The sequence below is a fragment of the Onychomys torridus genome, chromosome 5 (assembly GCF_903995425.1).
Source record: "Onychomys torridus chromosome 5, mOncTor1.1, whole genome shotgun sequence".
Classification (NCBI taxonomy): Eukaryota; Metazoa; Chordata; class Mammalia; order Rodentia; family Cricetidae; genus Onychomys; species Onychomys torridus.
The window spans coordinates 131995361-132020940 of NC_050447.1; the positions used below are offsets into that span (position 1 = coordinate 131995361).

General features: G+C 43.3%; 1 protein-coding gene across 7 annotated transcripts in view; it reads left to right on the forward strand.

The window, feature by feature from the left end:
• Ntrk2 (neurotrophic receptor tyrosine kinase 2) overlaps positions 1 to 25580 on the forward strand; it is a 337894-nt gene that overhangs the window by 106198 nt on the left and 206116 nt on the right. The window contains exon 13 of one of the 7 annotated variants that reach the window (XM_036187686.1): positions 20251 to 24997. The exons of the other annotated variants lie outside the window; for them this stretch is intronic. Coding sequence (XP_036043579.1) covers positions 20251 to 20288 — 38 coding nt within the window. The 3' untranslated portion in view covers positions 20289 to 24997. Of the gene's footprint in view, positions 1 to 20250; positions 24998 to 25580 lie in introns of those variants that run through there. 7 annotated transcript variants of the gene reach the window in all.

The following is a 25580-nucleotide window of genomic DNA, read 5'->3' on the forward strand; positions in this document are numbered from 1 at the left end:
TTGTTTCAGTGCCGGAGATAAGGGGTTGCCTGTGCCATGGCAGAGATGTGAGGGAGAAGTACAGTTGAGGGTCTGAAAGGAAATCTACAGCAAAGTGGCCAAGTTGAGTGTAGGGAGAATATGGTGAACGATGTCAGCCTTGTGGTTGCCAATCTGTACTGATAGAGTGAGTCTTGGTACTAGAATGAACCCTGGCTGTAAGGTGGATTTTGAAGAACATTAATCAGTGTGTCCCCTTGCCAATGACTGCTGTGTCCTATTTTAACTGTATTTTCTTTTCAAATGTGGCATTGACCCCTTGGGACTTGTCTAAGTGTCCTGGTATTCTGTTAGTTGCCTTTGTATGTGTTGACCAAAGTGAAGACTTTCAGTTACTAATGTCAGAGATGTGAGCTTTCACCTTTGCATTGACCCAAATGCATGTCATATTCTTTTGGCACCTTTGAAAGGAATGTTGATGATTGCACAATACAAATTCAGAGGTGGCCAAGAGATGAAAGAGGACCTGTCCTGTGACCCGCTCATCCCTCTGAAGGGTGTGTTTGTTTTGATCATCTTGTTATTTGAGGACTTTGACCAGAAGAGCTCTATGAGCTTTGGGAGCATGTTAACTGCCTGTGCTCTCACATTTCCTTACATTTGCTTGCATCTCAATCAGACTAAAAAGAAAAAAAATGTTGAAATAACTGGCTGTTAGCTCTGCAACATTGTAAAGCAAGCTTTGGCTCCATGCAGAGTCAAAGGCTGAAAGAACCCTACATTGATAACAGATGTTTGGCAACAGTTCCAGAGAGTCCTCTTGGATGTGGCCACACTAGGATAGATACTCTGAGAAGTTCCAGGAAGTGCAAATAGTTCCAGACAGAATACCATGCACACACTTTCAAATGCTTGTTGGTTGGTTGGTTAACCTTATTTTAAGACAAGGATTTGCTATGTAGCCCTGGTGCTTTGGAGCATGCTGCATAGCTGAACCTGTCCCGGAACTCAGAATTTTCTGTCTCAACCCACCAGGTGCTGAGAATATAGGCACATACTACCATACCTGGCTCAAATGTTTTCCCAACTCTGGGATCTACTTTATACACACTCATGGAATAATTGCTATTTATTTAAAGAAAAAGTAAGTAGAGAAATTATTTCTGACTGGATTCTACAGTCTTAAGAAACTGGACCTTGGAGATTAGACTTTCAAAATAGAGAAAAATGCTTTTCTTAGAGTGAGCTCTGATTTGAAAGACATTGTCTAAAATTCAACTCAAGCTTGAAAACTGTCTAGACTCATTCAACATCTGTAGCCACTGGGAAAATGACAACACAAGGCACAGCTCAGTTTCAGATGGGAATACATTTCTTTCAGGCTTGTTGGGGAACATACAGGCTTTGAGGGGAAGTCTCTTTATCCCCAGCCTGGGAAGAAAACATATTTTTATCCCCAGATCCCACCATGGGATGCAGAAGAGGAAATGTGATTGCTTGTTGATTTCGTGTTGCTGAATTACCCTCCCGCAGCAATTCCACTGTGGCATGTGGTGACTAAAGTTAATTATACCTGTTTAATGAGGCAGGTCCCAATTTTCAGTAGATCATAACCCTTAAGACATAGAGGAAGAAAGAGAAATCATATTTTTCATTCTACTGACATTTGCTTTATATGCTTCATACAAGCTTGGTTGTTTTACTACTGAGATGGTGATAAAATGAACTCTTTCTTTGTTCATGAAATTCTGGTAATAAAAGAAGACGCACCAGTGCTGTTGACTTCCTGATGTCCATTTCTGTTTATGAAGAGATATCAGAGAATGTCTCTGATGGTCACGAAGTTAGTGGAAGATGTGTTGGCCTTTAGTATCAACCACCTTCAGATCAAAGCCCTTTTCTGCCACCTTGGCCTCGGGCAACAAGGATAACAGGCAATGATAATCGTACACAGCACTTCCTGAGCACTTATGAGTCGGGGACATATGGAATTCCCATTTTCCTAGGCTGAGTGATTCAGTCTAATACATGTGCTGGTACATCCCTCTAAGAGCTTTGCAGAGATGATCTCACTTGGCACTTTCAGCACAGTCTCAGGGAAAGTATAATTATCACCACTTACAAATGAGAACATCAAACTCTACATGAGGATGAGAAAGTTGCCCCATGTTGCAAATCAGAAAGATGTAGCTTTAGACCCAACTGTCTCTTGTGGCCCAGAAGGCTCTGGAAAATAAAACACAACCACCCCAAATTTTAGAAACGCTTTGAGAATTTGTGATGTCAACTATAAAGTGTTTTCCATAGCGTCCACTACATGTGAATCCTCTGTAAATCATCGATGCTATCACCATTGTCAACATTGTCACCACTATCAGCAGTGGCCAAGTCTGTGTACAAGATAATATATAATGAGACTAACAAGAGTACAATTTTGAGTGTGTATGTTGTTAATTGTCTGAAAGTGCTTGCCTTTGTGTGTACATGTCTAAGTGTGCCTGAACACAGGGGTGGATTGCAGGGAGACCATTTCCTTCTTTCCAGTTACTTTGTGAACTTTGGGCTTCACAGTCACTTACTTTGCCCATTTAGCTGTTTTCTAAACCAAAAAGAAATTGATAGAAAGTGCAGTATTGAGAGCAGAGGTGTCTGTGACAGTTTGGTTTAAACTAAAAACAGTATCACTTGGATTAGAAGTGGGTGTCAAACTATCCATAGAACATGTAAGTAGAGGATTTTATTGATTACTGTAAGCATGACCTTAATTGCAGTGTGAGTCACCATGAAAGTTTTACTGTGTTAACTCTACTAACTGAGGGGCAGGTTATTCATGTAGTAAAGTTGGCATGGAGAGCTAATAGGAATCCTCCCCGAGATGTATGTGTGTATATGGAAGCATGTGTGTGAATGTGTGCATATGTAAGTATGTGTGTGTGCTTTTGGGAGTGTGCTTGTGTGAGTGTGTGTTTATGTAAGCACATGTAGTATGTTAGCATGTGTGTGCGAGTGTGTGCATATGTAAGCATGTGTGTGAGTATATGCATATGTGAGTAAGTGTGTGTGTATGTGCTGTAAGTGTGTGTATATGTAAGCATGTGCATGTGTGCTTGTGTGGGTGTGTATGTGTGTATGCGTGTGTGTATTTGTGTGTGAGATAGAGTATATTTGTGTGTACATGTGTGCACACTCAAGACCAACCAGCTCCTGCTTTATGCCTGTTTATCTTCTCTAGACATTTACTTCTCTAGTTCAAAATTCAGACAATATTTTTAAAGAATATTTTATTTTAATCACATGTATATGTGGGTATATGCATGTGAGCTCAGGTGCCCACTGAAGCCAGAGGCCTCAAATCCCTTGAAGTTGTATATCTGGAGAGCCACCAACACGGGTCCTGGGAGCCAAACTCTAGTCCTCTGCAAGAACAGTAACTGGTCTTCACTACTGAGCTGTCTCTCCAGCCACTCAGATGACAATTTTATGGAATACGATTTTGAAATGAAAATATTTTTAATATATACTGCATGAAAATTAATCTTACATAGAATGAGACATTTTAATGATAAAAATTAATCATATACAGTTGTTTCTGTTGCAGAAAGAGGGGAGGATGACCACCACTGTCTGTATGTCTCCCCAGAAATGACTGTAGTACCGGGTCAGCATGCTAAGGCCTGTGGGCCATATCTGTGTTAGTAAATAAAGTTTTGTTAAAACACACCCGCGTCCATTGCTTGTGAGTGTTTTGTGACAGCAGCAGCATTGACTAGCTGTGGTGAAGCCTAAGATGAGGCAGAGCTGTGCAGGCTGACTCCTGCGCCTGACAGAAGGGTTTTGGAAAACACTGAGGACTCTCTACTGGGTCAGGCACCATCTTCTTATGCTCAGTGCTGCAAGTTTTTCAAGGAGACTCAGAGGCATCTTGGATATTGGTCATTCCATCTGTCAGGAAGGCATCTTAGCACAATAGATACAAACTGTATGTAGTGTGAGAGGGAGGGGGAGGGAAGAGAGGGGAGGGAGGAGGAGGACAGGGGAGAAGAAGTAAGGGGGAAGTGCAGATAAACACAGTACTGCAAAGTAGCCCCTAATGTAATGTGGGACTCTCTAGTCAGGTATGGCTGACTCGACCTTGTCTGCTTAGACTAGGGAAGTTTTTCATCTTCTTAGTGGCTTTTTCTTCTCTAATGTGGAGAGAAAACAGATTTTAAAGGAGATCATGTATTAAAAGTGCCTTGCCCAAGGTGGAAAGTAGTTTGGAATGTAGAAGAAATGTTACTTTTCCTTTTATAATTCCCCTCCCCTCTCTGCTCCTCCCCTCCCCTCTACCCCTCCATGATTATGGTAGGAGGGTATAGTCAAAGGGAGGGAGATTCTCGAGTACAAGTACTTTAAAGATCTATGAAGAAGCTTGAGGCTATCACTCAGCAGGATGGCCCCTCTCTGTATCTTGGTCTAAGGCACAGGAAGGTCACCTTTCTGGCCCTGCCTCCATTGTATTTGATGAGGAGATAAAATCTCAGTCATAGAACAGGGTGCAGTCAGGAGCAGAGTCACAGACCCAGCAGCTGAGGAAGCTTCAATATTCCTCTCGGTCTGGAGTTGGGAAACACTTTCTCTTTATTTTCTTCCTTTACATTAGAGTTCTCTCAAGAGCTCAGTCTTCTCACTGGGTAACGCATAACACAGAGACTTCTGGGTAAACTCTGTCAGTGCTGCACTTGGAAGAACAGGAGAGCTCAGGTCTCTGTCCTCCCCAAGGGGTGAGGTGGGAGCTACCTTGGCAGTGTTTTCATGGTTGTTGAAATACGGCTTCTTTTCTGCCTGGCTGACTCTAGCATGGCCTGGGAGTGCCTCCACTGCTGACAGTTTTAGGCCATTTCACATCTGCCATGACCATGTGAGTGCTTATGGGCGTCCCTCCAGCTCTGGGTTCTTAGGAAATTTGGCTACCCAGTGGTATACTGGTCACCTGGGCTCAGATTAAGCACAGCTCTCCTGTGGGTCTGCTGAGTTTTGGGGGTCTTTCTGGGGAGTGGTCAACAGTATTTTTGAATGCTAGGAGGGACCTGTTACTTCTCCCTCACTGAAGGTCTTAGCCTCCTTCTCAGAGTCTTTATTCAGTGCTTGTTTCCTTGGTCCCAAAGTTTCTTCATCTTCTTGCAAACCAAGAGTGCACCTTGCCTCTCCTGGCTCTTCTGTGCCATTTCCCATGGCCATTTTGGGCCACAGGTACTATTTTCTTTAGGATATTTTACCTCTTCATCCACCCAAGAGTTGCAAGTGTCACTGAGATGCCACCGGAATGTCATTTAAAGGCATTACCCTTTGTTGGTAGTATCTAAAGTTCTTTGATTTGTAGCCGCCCCCCTCCCCATGAATCCTCATACAGCTACATAAAAAAACAAAAACAACCACTTAGCCTGATGTTTTTTTCTGCATTGGCATCTGAATGAGGATGAGGTGTGGCACGTTGGGTTTCACCAAGGTCTCTGTTCTTTCTACCTTTTCCTTCTGCTTTTTTAGTGGAGAGGCCTCCTGCTCATGCTACCAAGCCATGGCCTCAAGCAGGCTAACTTCCTTTGGACATAAAGTCTACATTCCAATCACAAAGGAAGGAAAGGAGGCTCTTGCTCAATGTGGGAAAAGAGGAACTTTACCCTTAGGGTTCTAACTCTATGTCAATGGCCAGCTTCAAAGGATGGTGGGAAATCAGGCTGCTGCCTCCTCCCCAACCCTTTAGAATAGAGGGGAGCAAAGAAAAGGGATTGTGAGCAGATTTTGAATAACTGGCCTACTCTAGGAGTCCCTGGAGAGTGGTGTAGCTACTTTAGAAGATGTTGTTCATTTATGGAGTCATGGGATTGTAATGCTTTCAGCCTGTCTGGAAGTTTAGCAATTTGCTGATTCAGGTCATTAATTTAGCATGTAATTAGCTTGGTGGACTATTTGGGCATCTTCTATGAACAAAGGAATTTTCAAGTCAGTTAATGGTGGAAATACAATGAGGTGATGGTGACCATATTTCACCATCTAAAAGAACCGACTTTTTAATCACTTTAGAAGACAGTTCATGAACGCAAATGATGAATCACATAATTTTGAGTTCTTTTTCTTTTGGGTAAGACTGAATTACCCCCTACTTGCCAAAACATACTGGAGATGTTTTATTGACTTAATTTTGATTCCTTTATGTATATGAAAGTAATAAAAACTGTGTTTCTTTAAACAAATTTCATAATGTTGTTTTGTAAGTTCACCTTGGGTTTTCTTTCTAGTACAGAATAAATTAGACTCTACTGCAAGTTGATCACAGCCTGATAAGTCTATTGAAACAGTGTGAGTGCTACAGCAAGAAGAAGCTAGGAGTGGAAAAGAAAGACACTGGGCACATGAGTGCACTCCTCAAAGGTTAACACACTGTAGCTCACAGGCATAATCCAGTTTTTGTGTATTCTTCATAAACACAAGCTTTACTACAACATACCAGTGCGTGCCATATACGCTCTCTGTGTCTGCTTTCATGCTGTGACAGAACATGGGCAACCGTGATAGGGAACAATGGCCTGCATAGCTGAAACATGCCCACCATTTGTCCTTTTACAAAACATGTCCGCTAACCCCCATGTAGTCAGTATAAGTGATCCCATAGGAGTGATGGGGCTGTTTAATGTAATATATTAACAAAACATTTAAGCATTTTCAAAAGTCAAGTAAAATATGTGAGTAATTTATCCATGGTGGGTTCAGAACTTCTGGGCTGGACAGTCTTAGGCAATTCAAAGAGGTATAAATCAACACCACAGGCCTCAAGGCTTGTTGACAGTAGACATTGTCTTCTTATGGGTATAGAAGCTGAGAAATGCAAGATCATGGTGGCTGTAAGTTAGGTGTTTAGCAGGTCTATTTCCTGGTTGATAGACATCCTCCCATGGTGAGAGGAGAAAACGAACACCCATAGGCTACTTGGATAGGGTGCCAATCCCATTCATGAAGACATTGCCGCATGACCTAGTGTATTAGTTACTTTCCTATCACTGTTATAGAATGCCATGACCAAGAACAACTTGCAGAAAGAAGAAAGTTTATTGTAGCTTAAGGTTCCAGAGGAGGCATCCATAATGGCAGGGGGTGGGGTGGGAATAGAAGCAGGTAGCCAGAGCAAGAAGCTGAAGGATCATTCCCTTCACCTGAAAACAGGAGGCAGAGAGGGCAAACTGGAAGTGATGTGAAGCTAAAACCCCTCAAAGCCTGCTACTAGTGACACATTTCTTCCAGCAAGTCTTCACATCCTAAAAGTTGCACAACCTCCACAAACAGCACCACTGAGGTCAAATGTTCCAGTGCACAAGGCTGGGGGGCCCCCACTCTCATTCACACCACTATACCTAGTAACAGCCTAAAGTTTCACCCTAATTCTATCAGTGAAATGAGGTGACACTTGGTAAATTTTGTCAAGAACATTGATTTTCATATGAAAACAACAGGCCCCACCCCTGTCCTCTGTTCAGCTCCCTGTGAGAAATGTCTTTTCACCGCACTGACCTTTCTCCAGTAATGAGTTTGTAAAGAGCATGACAGGGCCAAATCTGAGCCTCGGTGGCCCTGTGCCCCTGGACAAGTTGCTCAAGTCATCTGGAACTCATCTTTTCAACTGGATGGATAAAATGGACTATGCTTTCAAGTGCTCAGATTCTGTAACCTTTTCACTCAAGATCTCTCTTGGTCTTAGGGCTGGAGAGTGGGCTCAGCATCGAGAAGCACTTGCTGCTCCTGTAAAGGACCCAGGTTTGGTTCTGTTCCCAGCACCCACATGGTGGCTCACAACTGCTTGTGACTCAAGCTCTGGGGCGTTTTGTACCCTTGCCTGGACTCTCTGGGCACTGCACATTAAGTGTACACACATGCAGACAAAAACAGATGCATAAAATAAAATAAGTAAATCTTAGAGACAAAGCAAAAAGATCTCAGTTCTGAGTTGTTTTTTCTATGTGGTGTACTTAGTGACCCAGGTATCTTTATTAGTCAGAGTTCTCTAGAGTACCAAAAATTATAGAACGAATCTCTATGTATGTATAGGAAATTTATTGAATGACTTACATGCTGCAGTCCAGCTAATCCAACAATGACTGACTGTGATGGGAAAATGTCCAAGAATCCAGTAATTTCTCAGTCCACAGGGCTGGTTGTCTCAGCTGATCTTCAGAATATGCTGGAATCCCAAAAAGTAGGCTCCAATGCCAGTAAGGAATGGGTGTATTAGCAAGGCGAGGACAAGGAGGCAAAGGGCAAAAGCTTCCTTCTTCCATGTCCTTATATATAGACTTGTAGCAGAAGGTATGGCCCAGATTAAAGGCCATAAAAGTCTTCCCACCTCAAAATCTGGATCAAATGTGTGTGTCTTCCTACCTCAAAGGTCTAGACTAGAAGCGGATTCACCCACTTCAAACCAAGCAAAAACAATCTCTCACAGGTGTGCCCTCCCCTCCCTGGACTGAATAGCCATTACAGCACCAGACACATTCACTTTATCATTATTTATTTGCAGTCTTGATGAGCATTAAACATCAGTTGTCCAGGGAGTAAGACAAGAATTCATAGACATAGAAATGGCTCATGTTTATTAAGCACACTTATCTACCAGACACCCACTAGGCTATCTGTTCAGTAACTCCTTTGATCTTTACAGTGGTCATAATGTAGTACTACTATTAGCTCCAGGTGGGGAAACTTAGGTACTTCATTTGAACTTTTGCAGTTATTGTAGGAGTCTTCAGAGTATACCTGAGAACACATGATTTACAAAGAAGTAGGTTCTAAGCTTAGTTCATGATTTGGAGACTGGGAGTCAAGATCACAGCACTAGCCTTGTCTTGTCCTCACTTCCCTGCTGCATTGTACCATAGTTGAGGGCGTGGTGTGGTGAAATAGCACATGCATACTAGCAGGAGCCACCCTCTCTTCCTATAAAGCCACCAACACCACCATTGGTGCACCATCCTCAAATCCTCGCTTAATTTTAGTTGTTCTCCAGAGGCCCCATCATCATATAGATCTGAAGATTAAGTTTCAGCACATAAATATGGGGTTGAGTTGAAAACAAGCAAAGCCCAGACTCTCAGCACACAGCATCTTGCCCACAATGAGACAAGTTTTGCATAGTACCCTATGTCCATCTTGAAAGGCATCAGGGGAAGCAAGCCTGAGAGGTATAAGCTGTCATTCTTAGAAACTATGGACATTTTTCAAAATCAAGACAAAACTTCTTTCATTTACCAAAATCCTACTTGATGCCATTAAGATCATTCCAGATGTCTTCTGTGCTCAGGCTCCTCTCTGAAGTCAGGTGACAACATTTTGTGGGATGATAGTTCTGGCTCTGCAAGTTGGAAAGTGGGTCATTTGTGTGAAATCACCCTTCTCTGCCAATACCATTTTTAAATTCTGAGAATTAAAAACAAACAAGCAAACAAATGACATGGCAGATGGCTATTTCAGCTCTAGGTGAGTTTTGTCATTACATTCTGGGAAATGAAGCTATGGATTTAGATAATCATCTGTTGCCTCAGCCTGCCCGCCAGAATCTGTAGTGCTGAGGGTTAGAACAGTGACTTTTCCTTTTGAATTTTGTGAATTTTCCAGCATGATGGAGACATTTAGACTCTATGGCTTCTTGCTGTGAGAATGAGCCCATTCATAGAGGAATTGATATTCCATGCTGTCTCTCAGTTCATCCAGGGGTGGAAGAGGTGAGATGGAATTAGGCTTAAAGAGCAAATTAGGCTTCTTATCAAGTCATAGTTTCCCCTGGAAAATACAGCAACCAGCAGATCATTGTGTCCAATATTATGCAAGTCTCTAATTAATTTATTTTGTGTTAATGAAGTTTATAAAGCAGAACATCTACTTTCTCCCTCAAGAAATCAGCTGAAGGGGCTTTGTGGCTGTCAGTTAGGTGCAGTTACCTGGTAAATGCAGTCAGGGTTCTTACATCTCTGGCTGAGGTCTTGGTAGGCTGAAGTGTACCAGGGTAGGTATGGATGGGAGAGAGGACATGTTCTGGGCTCTCTTCTTGCCTGTAGGCAGCTGGTTTGGTGTTCAGGGAAAATGGAAACAGAAAATCTATTGAGATTTAGTTTCATGAATATTACCTATTCCTTTTTCTTAATTGTGGAACAGTAGAGCCCTTTAACTGGGGGTTTTTCAAAATCCCTTGAAAAAATGCTTTTCTGAGGTCTTAGAATTGGAACAAAAGCCACAGAATGCTCTTAGACACTTTCCCCTGTAGGTATGAAATCTGTCACCCTTGCCAGTATTTGAATGCAGAGTGATATTGCAGCCACTAGCTGCTATTTGGCATGGAAAGCCATCCTGATGATCCAGGCCAAGGCAAGAGGGGTCATAGCTACCCTGAGCATCGGCAGCAGTGGCTCTGCACAGCCCACATTATTTGTCCCCAAGGATTTCTGCTCTGAGTTTAGACTTTTCAGGAGAACAAACTCTGAATTAGAGAAAAATTCTCTTCTATGGCATTTTCCTCCGCCATTCACCTCAATTGTGTATTTAGACCTATGATTTGAAGTGTGGTTGGGAAGGTCATTTGTAATATTTGAGCTTATCAATCATAGGCAGGCTTGGAGTTTTCTTCCCATGAATAAACCTGGAAACACACTGACAGTTCCCTAGGATTTTAAATAAGATACCTTGATGGCAAGTCTAGGTTCACCCATACACAAATCCCCTTCGTTTTCCAAACAGTGCTTTCTTGGTGGGTTAACAAAGGCATTTGTCTTAGGAAAGACATTCAAGAAAAAAAATTGACCCAAAATTATAAGCTGAATTGTACACAATTCTTTCTAGACATATAGGTGTTCTACCCCGCCCCATCCTGTGGGTGTGGTTTATTGCTGTGTTAATGAGAGAACATGCAATTAAATCAAATTATGAATTCAGTCCTCCCGAGACCTCACATTTTAATCTGTAGAATGGGGATACCAGTCTGTTTTCAAATGAAGCCAACAAGATCCTCCTTCCACTAATGTGTCAGGGGAAAATTATAGTCAATAAATAAAGTTGAAATTGCAGTTCATCTTTAAGGAAAAGTCCAAATCTGGGACATGACTCCCACTCAGCTGTCCTGTCTCCCAATTCTTCCAAGCCACAGGAGAATAGAGAGAGGATGGGATGAGAGAAGAAGCCGTATGTACAGAGCTGGGAGACAGAGCCACACAGAAACAGAGGTGTGGGCAACCCAGGAAAGAAAACAAAAGAGAAATACCCATGATGCTCCTGGCCAGGAGGGAGCCAAGCATTTGTGAAGGCTATTCCAACAGTGTAGGCTTCAAAAACATCGCCAGTGGTTTAAAGTGGTGTTCACTTTTATGACGGAATTCTTGGTAGTTAAAGAAATGGGCCAAGGTCATCTGTGAGTTCCAGGCTGGCAATTTGTCTTCCTTAGTATTTTTTTTTTTAAATATACGCTTAGTGTAACATAGACCTATCTTTCACTCACCCCCTTTCTTTAGATTTATTTATTTTTATTTTATGTGCTGAGGGTTTTACCTGTATGTGTGCCTGTGCACCATGTATGTGGTTCCCTTCAGGGTCAGAAGAGAATGTTGGGCCCCTTGGAATTGGAGTTACAAATGGCTATGAGATGCTATGTGAGTACTAGGAATTGAACCTGGGTCCTCTGTAAGAAAAGCCAGTGCTCTTAACTGCTGAGATATCTCTTCAGTCTCCACTCCATCTGAGACAGGGTCTCATTAAGTAGCCCTTGACTGGCCTTAAACTACAGACATACACCTGCTCCCAAGGGCTGTGTGCCACCATGCTTGGCTCTGATTGTTTTAGTTGGTATTCTTATTAATTCTTTAAGAATTTTCCACATGCAGTCAGTGTGCTTCCATCATATTCTCATGACTTCTCCCCAACTCCTCCTAGATCCACCTTCACCCTATGCCCTTTCCAACTTCATGGCAGCTTTCCTTTTCCTTGTATAACCTGTCTCGTCCAATCTGTGATGCCTGAATCCTCCCAGGTGTGGAGCATAGTTGACCTTCCAGGGGTCACACTGACTCTCCTTCCCCACCACTGAAGTAATAGGGGAATTTGACATTCATAAGCCTTTGTCTCTTTCTGAATAGCAACAATGGTAACACTAGCTACTCCCTGACACAGGAGCCGGAATGGGCATTGGCAGTTGTGACTCTCATATTGGTTCCAGCCATCAAGACACAGGGAAGCTCAGTAGGTAGTGCTGCCATGCAAGCCTGATGACCTGAGTTCAACTCCTAGAAGCCATATGAAAGGAGAAGAGAACTGACTCCACAGAGTGGTCTTCTGACTCCACACATGTGCTATGTGTGATATGCACATGCACACACATCACAGATGCACACAAAAATAAAAAACAAAACAGTCTGAGTGTCTATATATGTGTATGTATGTGTTTATGTGTGTACATATGTATGCATTTATGTGTATATATGCGTATTTGTGAGTATATATGTATGAGTACGTGTTTGTTTGTGTGTATGTATGTGTTTTTGCATGTATTGGGGTTTGTGTGTGTACACCTGTACATTTATATGTATGTATGTGTATATTTGTGCATTTGTGTATTTATGTGTGACTGTGTGTGTATACATGTGGTGTGTATAGTGTAATGTGTGCTTCTTAATAACCAGAGTCTTCTCCACATCATAATGACACCCAAGACTTAAGAAGGGACCCTGCATTCTAGCACAAAGGAGTAGGGGAGTGGAGAATCTTCCCTGCCTTTCAGAAGGGAATGCTGCCCTGTGAAGCTGCTGAGGCTGGCCAGTGTAGGGAGACGCTGCTGGGTGCTGGGAAGCCTGTGATGGTATGGCCCAGCATAAAGGCCTTCTTCCAAATGAACTCTTTGAGGGATTGTCCCTAGCAGCAGAGACTTCTGGAACAGCAGCTTGGTTTAAACCAAGCTGAGAGACCTATGGCTCCCTCAGTCTGAATGTAGAGCTACATCCCTGGTTCATGTTAGTTAGAGTTTGAGTTTCCCACTGGTGATGTTTAATGAGGCTTCATAAACGGGCCACCTGAAGGGCCAATGGAACATGCCTAGTGACTGGCTGTGGTCAGAATCCCAAGGGTTCCTCCTGAGAGAAATGCCTTCAGAGCACCAATCTCTGAGCACATTCTCACTGGTACAAATGAGTGGATAGTCCAGATGGATGATGAGTGCAAGGTTCTGTCTTTCTGCATCTTGCTGGAATAAGGGACAGCCGTGGGGTTTGGCTGTCTACGCCTCCCCAGGTTCTCCTGGGGCCTTCAGTTTTTCCTCACAGGTGGCCATTAAGTCCCAATAGACTGACAAAGCACAAGCTGGACATCATTTCATACTAACCTTCTTCAAGTACTCCTGGCAGGTCACATGATCCCATGACAGCCCTGCCAAACCCTCTGGTGGAGCAGCATGTCTCGGTTCTTGTGACAGCTGGGTGGCAGCTGAGATGGTGGCCATCCTGCCGGTATCATCTCTGAGGAAGGCACCGGAGACAAAGGGTGTGGCTGGCTGCAGGAACCACATTTTCTATGTCATCCATTGTCTGTGGGCTCAGGCAGATCAACTCTGGACAAAGTTCTTCTCCTTTCCGTTCTCAACAAGTGCCCAACAGCCAAGGAAGCGGACTGGTGGCTCTGCTTTGGTCTGGGACCCTGGGAAGTGGACGGCTAGTGTTCTTGCTTGTGAGGGCTGAGCACACGAAGTAAGGAGCTTGCATATAGCATCAGCACACAGGAAGCTAACACCATCATCAGACTGGGCATGCCCACACCAATCCTCAGAACAAGGATGTAGATAGTGTCACTTTGTCCGTTCCAGATCATGGGACGACAACTGGACTGTAGCAATAAGTAGGAACATGACTCCCACAAAAGTCCCTAGTAGTCACTTTCTTAGCAAGAGGACAATAGTCCCTGGACCCTGAACTGCTGTTTGTGGTGCCCAGTGTGAGTGAGAATCTCATTTCTACTCATTCTCCTCCTCTTGAGGTGGGTTTGAGCTTGGACCTGGGTTTGTACTCCCATTTTGGAGCCTGTGATCCCTCTGCTTAGGGCATGTGCTCACATTTAACTCTTTCAGCTGCTGCAGTCCACCAATGGTGATCACTGTGTTCTGGTTCCTCCCCCTCCTCCACCACCTTTCTCCCTCCATCTCCTGATTTTCATCCCCACAACAGTAACTATTGTCGTCCTCAGACAGGCACTGTTTTTTTCCTGAACACTTCTGATTTTTTTACATTGGATATATTATTTGCTTTTCTGGAAATTCATTCCCAAATCTACTGTGGCTTGTGGTTTACAGCTTTAGACACAAGTGGACAAAGCCAAACTGCTTGACGCATGTATGAGGATCTTAATAGATTTTATGCAGTTACATTCTCACTGGGTGTGAGGACTGGCATCATTCCCCTCCTGCATAACTTCACATTTTATAATAATCCACTGGATGGGGTATTTTGGTAAGACCCAGTAAAGGCACAAAAGCTCTGGCGATAGCAGCAGTGCCAACATTTGATCCCTGCACCCTAGTGTTTTGCATTGTGGATCAATAATACTTTGGGGAAGAAGGATGAGTTTGTATAAAATATGGGTGATTTTTTTCTTGTTGTTTTCCTCTCAAAAAAAGAGCAAAATTACAATTTGTAGGTTGTTATGTCACATTGGTATTGTCAGCTAACTAGAGATAATTTAAACATTCAGAACAGTGGGCACAGATTGTATGTAAGTTAGTGCACTGTCTTACACAGGGCTGGAGTGTCAGAGGACATCTGTATCCATGGGTATACATGGATATCCCAGGGTAGCCAATGTCCCTAGGATACAGAGGGAAATTTGTGTATGGGTATTGAGACTAAAAAGGCTGTTTGCAGTCCACTAAAGGCTGCATTCACCTGAGCACCTCTGTTTGGCCATTGTGGAAAATTTTGAGTACCTCTCTTTTCTTCCTCTTTTCTATTCCACTTAAGGCAATTTGGGGATGATTTGGTGAATCAGGGTAAAATTTATGAAATGTTGTTGCATGCTTTGACACTTGTCATGAGGCCCTTCTGATGAGGCCACAACCTCCTTAGAATCATTGAGTTTGAGTTGTGCAACCAATTTGGCTTTCCTCCTGTAGTCTTACTTTGCCAAGAACTTTCTGTTTCTTACTTTAATTTTCATCTCATAACTTTACTTAATTTTGCATAATCAAATCAGACTTCTTCCTTGCTGAGAACCCTCCGTCATGGGTCACTATTTTTTATCTCTAGCTGGACAGTGGTTTCTTTCCTCAGGGTCACTCCCACACACAGTCATATAGGTTAATGTGAGGATTAGAATAAACCAAGGCCAGCATACTTTCCTTGGGAGCTTGCCCACTAGGTGTCCATGTGCCGAGCTCTGAGGCTCTAATATCTTCTGACCACAGAAGAATTTTGTGTCAGATGCTTAAGAATGAAAGAAAGTACCTAGGTGTCTTAGTTCAGGTTTTTATTACTGTGAAAAGACACAATGACCATGGCAACTCTTATAAAGAAAACATTTAGTTGGGGTGGCTTGCTTACAGTTTCAGACATTCATTTCATTTTCAGCATGATGGGGAGCATGACAGCATGTAGGCAGATATAGTACTGGAGTAACTGAACAGGAAGTTGAACTAAAAGTCACACTGAGGAAAATTTGAGCAAAAGAGATCTCAAAACCTGCCCCCACAGTGACACACTTCCTCTAACAAGGCCACACCTCCTAATAGTGTTGCTCCTTTGGGGCCATTTTCTTTCATATCACAAAACCAGGCAACCAAGAGGAACAGTAGAATGTATATTATGTTACAACTGTCCTTTCCTTCTTGGCTGTGCAGTTGACTCACTGACTCCTTGGCTCTTCAGTTGACTCACTGACTCCTTGGCTGTACAGTTGACTCACTGACTCCTTGGCTGTGCAGTTGACTCACTGACTCCTTGGCTGTACAGTTGACTCACTGACTCCTTGGCTGTGCAGTTGACTCACTGACTCCTTGGCTGTGCAGTTGACTCACTGACTCCTTGGCTGTGCAGTTGACTCACTGACTCCTTGGCTGTTCAGTTGACTCACTGACTCCTTGGCTGTGCAGTTGACTCACTGACTCCTTGGCTGTACAGTTTACTCACTGACTCCTTGGCTGTGCAGTTGACTCACTGACTCCTTGGCTGTGCAGTTGACTCACTGACTCCTTGGCTGTACAGTTGACTCACTGACTCCTTTGCTGTATAGTTGACTCACTGACTCCTTGGCTGTACAGTTTACTCACTGACTCCTTGGCTGTGCAGTTGACTCACTGACTCCTTGGCTGTACAGTTGACTCACTGACTCCTTGGCTCTTCAGTTGACTCACTGACTCCTTGGCTGTGCAGTTGACTCACTGACCCCTTTGCTGTATAGTTGACTCACTGACTCCTTGGCTGTACAGTTGACTCACTGACTCCTTGGCTGTTCAGTTGACTCACTGACCCCTTGGCTGTGCAGTTGACTCACTGACTCCTTGGCTGTATAGTTGAGTGCAGCTCAAAGTTCACACAGCACTGTGCTGAATCACAATGTGTCCACCCACAGGCACTTGTGTGATGTAGTGTCAGACATAGGAGATATGGAATTTCTCTTTCACTGCCTTTCTGTAGGATGTAGGAGTCAGCTTGGCATGTGGACAAGTCAAAACAAATATAAGACTTCAGAATTGCAAAAAGTGACATGAGTGGGAGCATAGGCCAAGAGTTATGAACTGGGTGAATGGGGAAGAGTGTTTGTGCAGAAAATGAAGCATAGTCGAGGCATCTGGAAGGATCTTGGTGGAAGGAAACCTCTGAAGACTTGACATATGGATAGTCTGCCATTATTAGGAAGCAAAAGTGTGGTTAAAGATTGTGTAAGCACCTTCTGGACTGAGCTCAGAGAAGATACTAAGTCCCTAATATATACAGAGAAATTTCTTAGTGCCTTTATAAAAGATGGTCCAATGATCTAGAGCTTCTACATCTGGACTTCAGCTCTCCCCTCATAGGTGGTATGGGACACTCACTCCCACCATGTGGCCACATTCACAATGCCCAAGCTGGTAGTTTTCTGCTTAAGCTCCCCAAATGACAACTGTGGCAAGATTTGCAATTTGAGGTGGCAGCTGGGGCTTTCTTCCATTCCCTCTGCTTCCTCTGGACTCAGCACTTTTCCTTTTTGCTCTGGATAAATTGCAGTTGATTTAAATGTACTGCAGATCCTTGCCATTTTATGGCTGATTGCTTCTGAGTAATAAGAGGAACATGTGTACACACTTGACTATGAATATATCTAAGTGGGTTGGGAGCCAATGACAGAAAAGCAGAGTGCTTTGCTGGCCTTCCAAGGCCCTCTCCAGCCCTTCCTTTTGATGAGACCAAGGGGCAGATTCTAAATCAGTGAACAGCAGAGGTTGGATGCTAGGGTCTATCTGCCGTATCAATTTCTCTGTTTCCAGCTGTGCCCTTACTTCTGAGATGGATTCCACTTTGCTCTTACCCCATTAGTGCTGCTAGTCTACACAGTGCTGACAAAGTTTCCTTGAAGTTGTTTTTGGTGGAGGGGCTGATTTTTTGGTAACCACCATGCACCATGGGAATGCTGCAAATGCTTCAGAATGTCACATTGTCAAAATATCTATATTTCGGGCTCAAAAGCTAGACAGCTAGTTTGGCTGCTAAACCCACAAGATGTTCAGCCATTTGTTGTGGTCTAAAAACTTTCCCCCTCGCTGGAAGAAAATAATCATCTATTGTTTCATATCATCTTGAGGTTCCTTTCTTGAGTTGCTTTTTTTTTTTTCTAAACATGAGAGGGTAGAAGTTGGGGGCTCCTGATGGGTACACTGGACCTCTTCCTTGCTGTCAGCCCTTAGAAATAAAGGCATGTTTCCTATAAAGATCAACTCTAGATGAAACAATTTTGCGATATTTTGTAGAATCCCTTCAGTCTGTCAGCAGTGAATGAGAAAAGGGGAGATTGACCAGCAGTTTTGGAGTGTGGGGTGATGGCTTGACACCCTGCTCATGGCTTATTATTATAGCAGGCTGGTACCCACTTCACTTCTTTTTGGATTGAATCTGCTTTGTTGTGTGTGAAGAACGTCCCCAAAGGAAGCAGAAGACCAGAGAGGTTGCTTCAGGGTGAGCAGCTGGCGCAAAGGCAGCTGAGGTCTGAGCAATGACAGTGACTAGTGGTGGCATCTAGAGGAGTGACTTCTAATTTCCAGTGGTTGTGATCCATGACCAGGGAGAGGTTTGGTCATTAAAACGACAGATAGAAGTAAAGGAAAAGCGGTTTGGCTCTTGTGGCAAACACTCTGCTGTTGGCAAAACTCTTGAGTTTCTGTGTCATAAATGCACATAAAGGAAAGACTACACTGGTAGCCTGTGCTGCTTTTTTTCAAATCGAATGCCCTCCTGCATTGAATGTTTGGGAGAATGAGTACCTTGAATCAACAACCTTTTTTTTTTTTTTTTTAATTAGGGGATAAAGTCTTCTATTTCCACCCATCCGGTTTCTCCTGTTTTCATTGGCAAGCCTGACTCCTTATATTAATCCTGTTGTTTCAGTGGGAAGGAGTTCAAGAGCTTCCCTCTGCAGATCTGCAGGAGTAACTGAGGAGTTGGCTTGCCAATTGGCCAGCTCACACTCTGGGCCATAGTTTACTCTTAACTGAGCTTCATTAGCGTTTGCCTGGAGACAAAACAAGTAGGAAAAAAACCCTGGCCTTGTAGGAAATGGAACTAACTATCATCTTAGACTATTCCCTAACTTCTCAGGGTGGCAATGATTAAACCTATGAGCGACACTTGATGCCGGTATCCAGTCCTTTCTCCATTAGAAGGGCAGGGACAATGGATGTCACAGGAAATAAGCACTGTAGACTCCTCAGCATTATTGTAAGCAATGCTACACACTGTGGTGGTGGTGATTACTGTCCTGGAGACAGCTGACCCCACACTTGGCAGACCAGATACCTGCTTAGAGCAGAATGGAGTGTCTTGAAGGATTCTGTCAGTGATGAGCTTAAAAATATCTTAAGGGCCTCTAGTGAGGTGCCATCTACTTTGCCCCTTGGGAATCTGGTGAGGATTCATTAAAATGACACACAGAATTCGCTAGAACTCTGGATGTTCCTACTGTATTCCCACAGCCATGTTCAGAGAGAACCTGTACTGTTGTCTCTTCCTCATATGGTGGTGTAAGGGCTTCCTGGGCTGGGTGGAACTGCACACAGGATGCTTGGGCCTTGGGCACATTGCTTAGCTCTCTAGGTCTCAGTTTCCTAGCCAGTAAAGAAGGCACGATAGCAGAATTGTCTCATTGGCCTGGTTGGAAAACTCAACAGGACAACTGGAGCACAGTGTTTAGAAGAGAACCTGGCAGGACAATGAGGTGTTTGAAGTCAAGGAACTCCACCTTTCTTATCTTGTATCATCTGTTATAGAGTTGATGTTTTCATCTGTGTTCAGTCATTGCTCTCTATTAGATAAAAACGTATGGCATATGTAATATATGCATATATCTATGAATATATAATATCTATGAATAATAATATAATATATGCATAATATGTAATGTTCTACATGCTCCAATGCTATGTATTAAGTCATATAATAGGCATTACATTTATATGTATATCATATATATATATATAATATGGTGAATACTTAAATTTAGGTAATATTAGAATTCCTGAGAAAAATATTTAGATTGTTGTATTGCCAACCAGGCTTTGACTCAGTTATTGAGTAATAAATCAATTACTTTGAAATAGTTTGATGAAATTAGGAAAGTAAAGAGAATTGAGGTTTAAATAGATACTTGTTGCTGAATCCACTTGCCCTCATAAGAAAATACTTATGAATTCTCCAAGGGTTGTTTATGTTGTGTTCAGATTTCCCCCCTTTTGTTAAGCTGAAAATGTCTGATAGAACTGTGGCTGGATCTGTGTGCAAAAATCTTTTCCATTGCTTTCCTACATTTTATGTATCATATAAATTGGTTTTGAGTTTAAAACTAAGTTGCTCAATAATGTGATGCCCATATTATCACAATTTGTGTGGTTAGTATGTATTGCCTTGCATTTGAAAGCATCTTCCACATTGTGTTTTATTTTGATGTGTTATGTTCTTTTAAAAGTGACTGTGTTTGCATGTGGATTTCTGTTGATTTTCTTTTGAGCATGACTTATGTTTCATTTTGTGTTTCTTTTAGGTTTTGTTTTGTTTCATAAGATCCCACTGGATGGGTAACTGGAGTAAGGAAAAGACAGAGGAGGGCTGTGGTGCGTGCTTGATGCCTTCTAGGCGGACTCCTGGGACCACTGTTGCTTATCCCAGGAAGTACCGCTTATTTGGGGGTGTCTGTGGACATGGGCTATTCTCCGAGGATGTCTGCAGCCTGCTTATTGTAAGCTGTGACTGGGGAACACCAAGGCAGAGGCAGGTTTCAGGCAGCTAGTGGAAGAACACACTTAGATTCACCTTCTGTTCTTACAGTAGTTCAAATATAGAGTCAAAGCGAAATCTCATTGGATTATGCCTCTCTTCTGAAAGGCGTGCTGTTTGACTATACTGGAAATGTGCTGACATTAATTGCTTCTGTTTATTAAAGGTGATTTGCAAATTTAAAAACTATGCATCTATCTATCTAAAGTCATAGCTATGTCTAAGTGTACACTACAAGTCTAACTACACGTAACACTTATTTCAGCAACATCTTCTGTTTCTAATCCTTACTGACTGTCATGATTTCTACCTACAGCCTTAGTGACTAAAGGAGTTATGGGTGCACACACCACTGCTTTGGGGACTCTGTGGTGTCATTAAAAGGTTCATTGTTTTGCTGGCAGCAAAGATCCAAACATTTAGCTTAGGTGTTAGAGCACATAATGCTAATGGTTGCTTGAAAGTCCACCAGCTAGTAGAATTAAGCAGCAGCAGCAGCAGCAGTGACTGTGTGGTCAGGGATGTGGATTTAGATTAATAATGGTCTGAGAATAACTAATGGTAGAACATATGCATATAGGGAATTATAATCTTGACCCTTTTCATTGCCCTCTGTGAACCATCTGCCTTTTAGAAGTTTGCCTAGTGAGCAGGGCCTCACATTTCATACAGTTTGCATTACAGAGCTGCAGTTTTCTAGTGTGAATAGGCCTGCAAGCAGAACGACTGGCCTGCTGTGAGCAGGAGAGCACAGTCTAAGGATAGTCCCCAGGAGCATGCTGAGTTACTACTGGGCTTTCATGGCCAGGAAAGCTTGTCCTGACCCCAGCAGCAAAGAGGCCGCAGGTTGCTAATGAATATGTGCTTTAAAGTGGCCTTCCTCAGTGCTGAGAGAGCAGCCTTCTAGCTACCAATTGCTGCTACCTCCAACCATGCCCCACTTTATCTGACCTCCAGACCCTGCTTTCATCCACTTTTCACCACAGTGGCCTTTGTGGGCTCTGTCCCATCTGTACCAGGCAGCAGCTTTGTCCACACCCTCCACACGCCTTTCTTTTTAGGTCCCCTTCAGAGCCAGGCTGGGACATTTCATTCAAAATCCATACTCAGCCCTATTACACATGCACATATAGAGCATATCTTAAGTGGAAACTTAGTAACATTCCCCCCTTTAAAGTGTAATTTATCTTTAAGGATTTACAGGTTTTTCTTTTAACAACCCCAGCATGTTTGGGAATTGTTTTGAATCTTCTGTAAGCATGGCATCAATCTTAATAAACCAGAATCCATTTAGGTCCCACTTGATCTAAGGCAAATACTGTGGTATTTTACACTCCAGTATTGTTGGACTCAAGCCTTTGCATTTCTGTGGATTACAGCATTTGCCTAGGGCATCCAAGCCTGTGTCTGAAGAGGGCCAGTCACTGCCATAAGATCTCACAGGCTCTGTCTCCAGGCGCCTGGTGGGTCTCAGCACAAGGAGGGCTCAGAGTCCTTGCATTCCCATCCCCCAGCTCCCTGCTGCTGAGTGACAGCTCCTGTCAGGACTAAGATTTCTGTCTTTCCCAAAGGTGTTGACTTACAAAGAGGTCAGGTAATAGCAGAGATCTTGACCCCTGAAAGAAAAATGAAATTCAAACTGCCAGGCAGACAGGGCCTTCCTGTGGCAAACACTCCTAAATATCGGTCATTCGGCACCCACAAAACAAAACAACAACCAAAACCTCTTAAACTTTTATGGTAGTCCATGGAGCCATAAGAAGGTGGTAGAATATTTAAAGATTATTTTGTAAGTTTCTCAGACCAGAAAGAAAAAACAAAAACAAAAAACAAAAACAAAAATACAGTCATTTCAGTGAGCAGCTGGGAAGAATACAGGGTACTTTTTTGTTTTGTTTTGTTTTAAGATGTAAAGAAGTGGACAGATAAGGCGATTTAATATGTCAAAGATCACTTGGCATCTTCCAGGGAATAACAAAGCAGCAGACTATTAGAAAATTGTTTCATATAGTCCCTGTGTTCTTTGTTTTTTCTTTTTTTAACCCCCGAAGACTGCCATCAGTAACACAGCCTTTCTTTTCTATACATTGCCTTTTATTCTTGGCTTTTTTGGTTCCCTAGAAGAAATCTGCTCTTTGGGGACTCACAAATGGCGTGTGTTTTATTTTCACAGAATTAGGAAGGGAGAAGGGGCATTTTTGCTGGAATTAGGTCTGTGGCTCTCTGGCAGGAATTAGGCATTGCTGTGCTGGGCAAGTCTACGCACTCACGCTGGTCTAGGTAAGCCAACACCTGCTGCCCCAGGGCATCTGTCACCTAGCCCAGACATCAGTGTCCCAGGGAGCAAGGACCCAAGATCCCAAGTCTTCTCATTCTTTAATGAAGATGTGAAACTTGGATTTTTATGTGAAACATCCCTATTTTTAAAAAGTTGGCTCAGTTATTTTTAAAACATTATGTAGGCCAACAAAGCCTGCCTGTGGGCTGCACCTGGTTCCTTCTGTCTTTGACAGAATCGTCTTCCGCACTGTAGCTGGCTATCTTTCCCTGCGAACTCACTTTCTCCCTGCCTGCCACTGCAAGTTGTGACATGGACTTCAGCAGCCTTGAGATGCACACCTGTCTGTCACCCTGCGGCTCCTATTTATCTGAGACCTCAGGCCTGTCACCTTTCTGGGCTGTTCTCAGAGCAGTGAGTTCTCACCATCCTCCAAGTACAGAGGCATCTGAGTAAGACCCTCCCTCTGCTTTATCTGATACAAATCCCAACTTCTAGGCTCTCAAGGAGCAGAATGAGATGAGAGAGTGCACACCCCATCTTCATGGGGTCCATAGTGGACTTAATATGGCCCTTGATATTAGGAAACAGGCACATCACCTCAAAGAGACATAGTTCATAGCTTGTTGGCCCACTATGGATGGGGTCTCTGAGGCCCTTAGGCAGCTGAGATGGAGTAAGAAATGCCTACTGACGTCACAAGATATCAGCATGAGATGTGACAAAAGCCAACCTTCAGACAGTCATAGGCTGCAGAAGGACTGTATCTCAGCAGGAGACATACACCTCAGTACACATTAAAGAGAATGGGTTCCCAGCCCCACCCCCCAGCACAGAACCACCGCACATTCGGCCTTGGCCTCTCACTCTTTGGGATCCAGAATTCAGCTCAGAATAGCTAGAGTCTTGAAGCCTGTCCTCAGAGGCCACACTTCTACAGAGGTGTGGAGTAAGTAACTGATGGGACAAGTGGCTGGAACACAGTTTCTGGGAATGCTGGGTGTGAGAGGGGACAGGACCCAGGGCACTTCCTTGCTCCTGCTACCCTTCCCCCTTTCTAAACTGTCCCCATGATAAACTGAGAATGTTTTCTGGTTTTGTTGGCTGCTTTGCATAATTATAACACACTCAACTTTTTTTTTTCCATTGCAAACTAGACTCTCAATCCTGTGCTGACTCTTCTCTCTGTGAGGGGGTGATTCACACCTCCACCTGCTTTGATAGTGCTGTCTAGACTCCCCCCTTTGTTTTGATCTCATTCTTTCACAGGCTGATTCACTTCATCTTGTTTGGTCTAGACTCTAGATTCATGGGGAGGGCTCTGGTGAAAGGGAGCTCAGGAGGTGGCTGCCCCCCCCCGCTGTGTGGGCTGTGCAGCCACTCTGTTTTATGATGACAGAGCTCCTGGGATCCTGTAGCTCAGATTTGACTCCAAGGAATCTGGTACAGGAGTTGCCACTAAGAACATGCTGCCCCATCCACATACCTACCCTCAATACTTGGCAATCTGTCAGGTTAACCTAAGGACACCTGGGACAGCTGAGGACTCTCCTGAATTTAAATTGCTCTGGGGTGAGTGCTGCCAGGTTGAAATTAGTTTGACAGAATTTCCAGCCCAGAAAGTTATATGACAATTACTGCTACAAAGGCAGTAGATAGCTTGTGGATAGCTACTTATCTCCTTGTTCTGGTGATGAGACAAAGAGACCTCCCAGCTCTTGGGACATGACATAAGATCATTCACTCTGCATTCAATCTGGACTCACACCTCAGGGCAGCTAGTAATATTGAGGCAGCACCCTGCCCTCCCCTACAAACACTGTCTGTGTGTGAAGTCTTTGTTTTCTTGGGGGGATATGCGTAAGAAGCAAAGCAAAGCACCAGAATCCCTCCCCCCACTCAACTTACTTCAGCCAATGCATTCATGTACTGACTTACAAACAAACATGAAGTGGCAAGAGATGTCCAAGACAGACATGTCCCTGAGTTTCACCCCATCAGGTTCAAATCCATCTGCTGGAATCCAGAGGCCGCCTGTGACTCATTTTCATGCTTATTTTTTTTCCTATAATATTCTGGGTTTTCAAGACTATTTTCCACATTTCCTGTAAACAATGCATCTCATTTTTAAAAGATTTTACTTTTAAGTGCTGTTTTAACAATGTGGCTAGACTATAAATGTACTTGCTGGATTCATCCATTTCTTTAACAAGCCAATAAAGTTTTATAATTCATCTCCATGTGTCCTGTGTTCTCTGTAGATTGTACCCTGTCTCCTGTCCCCAAACACATATCATCACCCCTGTGTCACTAGTGGTTTTCAGAGCTGAAGGTATTGTGAGGAGGGAGGGAGAAACGTCACCTAGATTTTTGGGAGATTCCACCTACTGTGGACTCTGGAACAAGTCAGAGCTAGGCAAAGGCTTTGAAAGTTTCCATCAATAAGAATTATACACACAAGAGGCACGGTTTATGATTCTTGTATTATTTTCATTGGTTAAAATGTATTTGATACAGAGTGCATAAGGAAGTTTTGTGGGTTTTTTCCAACAAAACATTTATGTTCTTGAGAAAAGACTTGGCGTTCTGTCCCAGCAAGGGGACATACAGTGTCCTGTCCATCAGTAAGCAACTAGAGGTCAGCCACACAGAGCAACTTGTATGACACAGGAAGAGGAGTGAAGGATGGGGCTGTCTGTGGAGATGTGGCCAGAGTGCACTGCCCGTCTGCCCATACTTCATGTCCCTTTGTCCCCATTGTAGCTCCTCCACCCTTCCCACCTTCATTTACCCCTTTGGCCACAGGCTAACATTGAGAT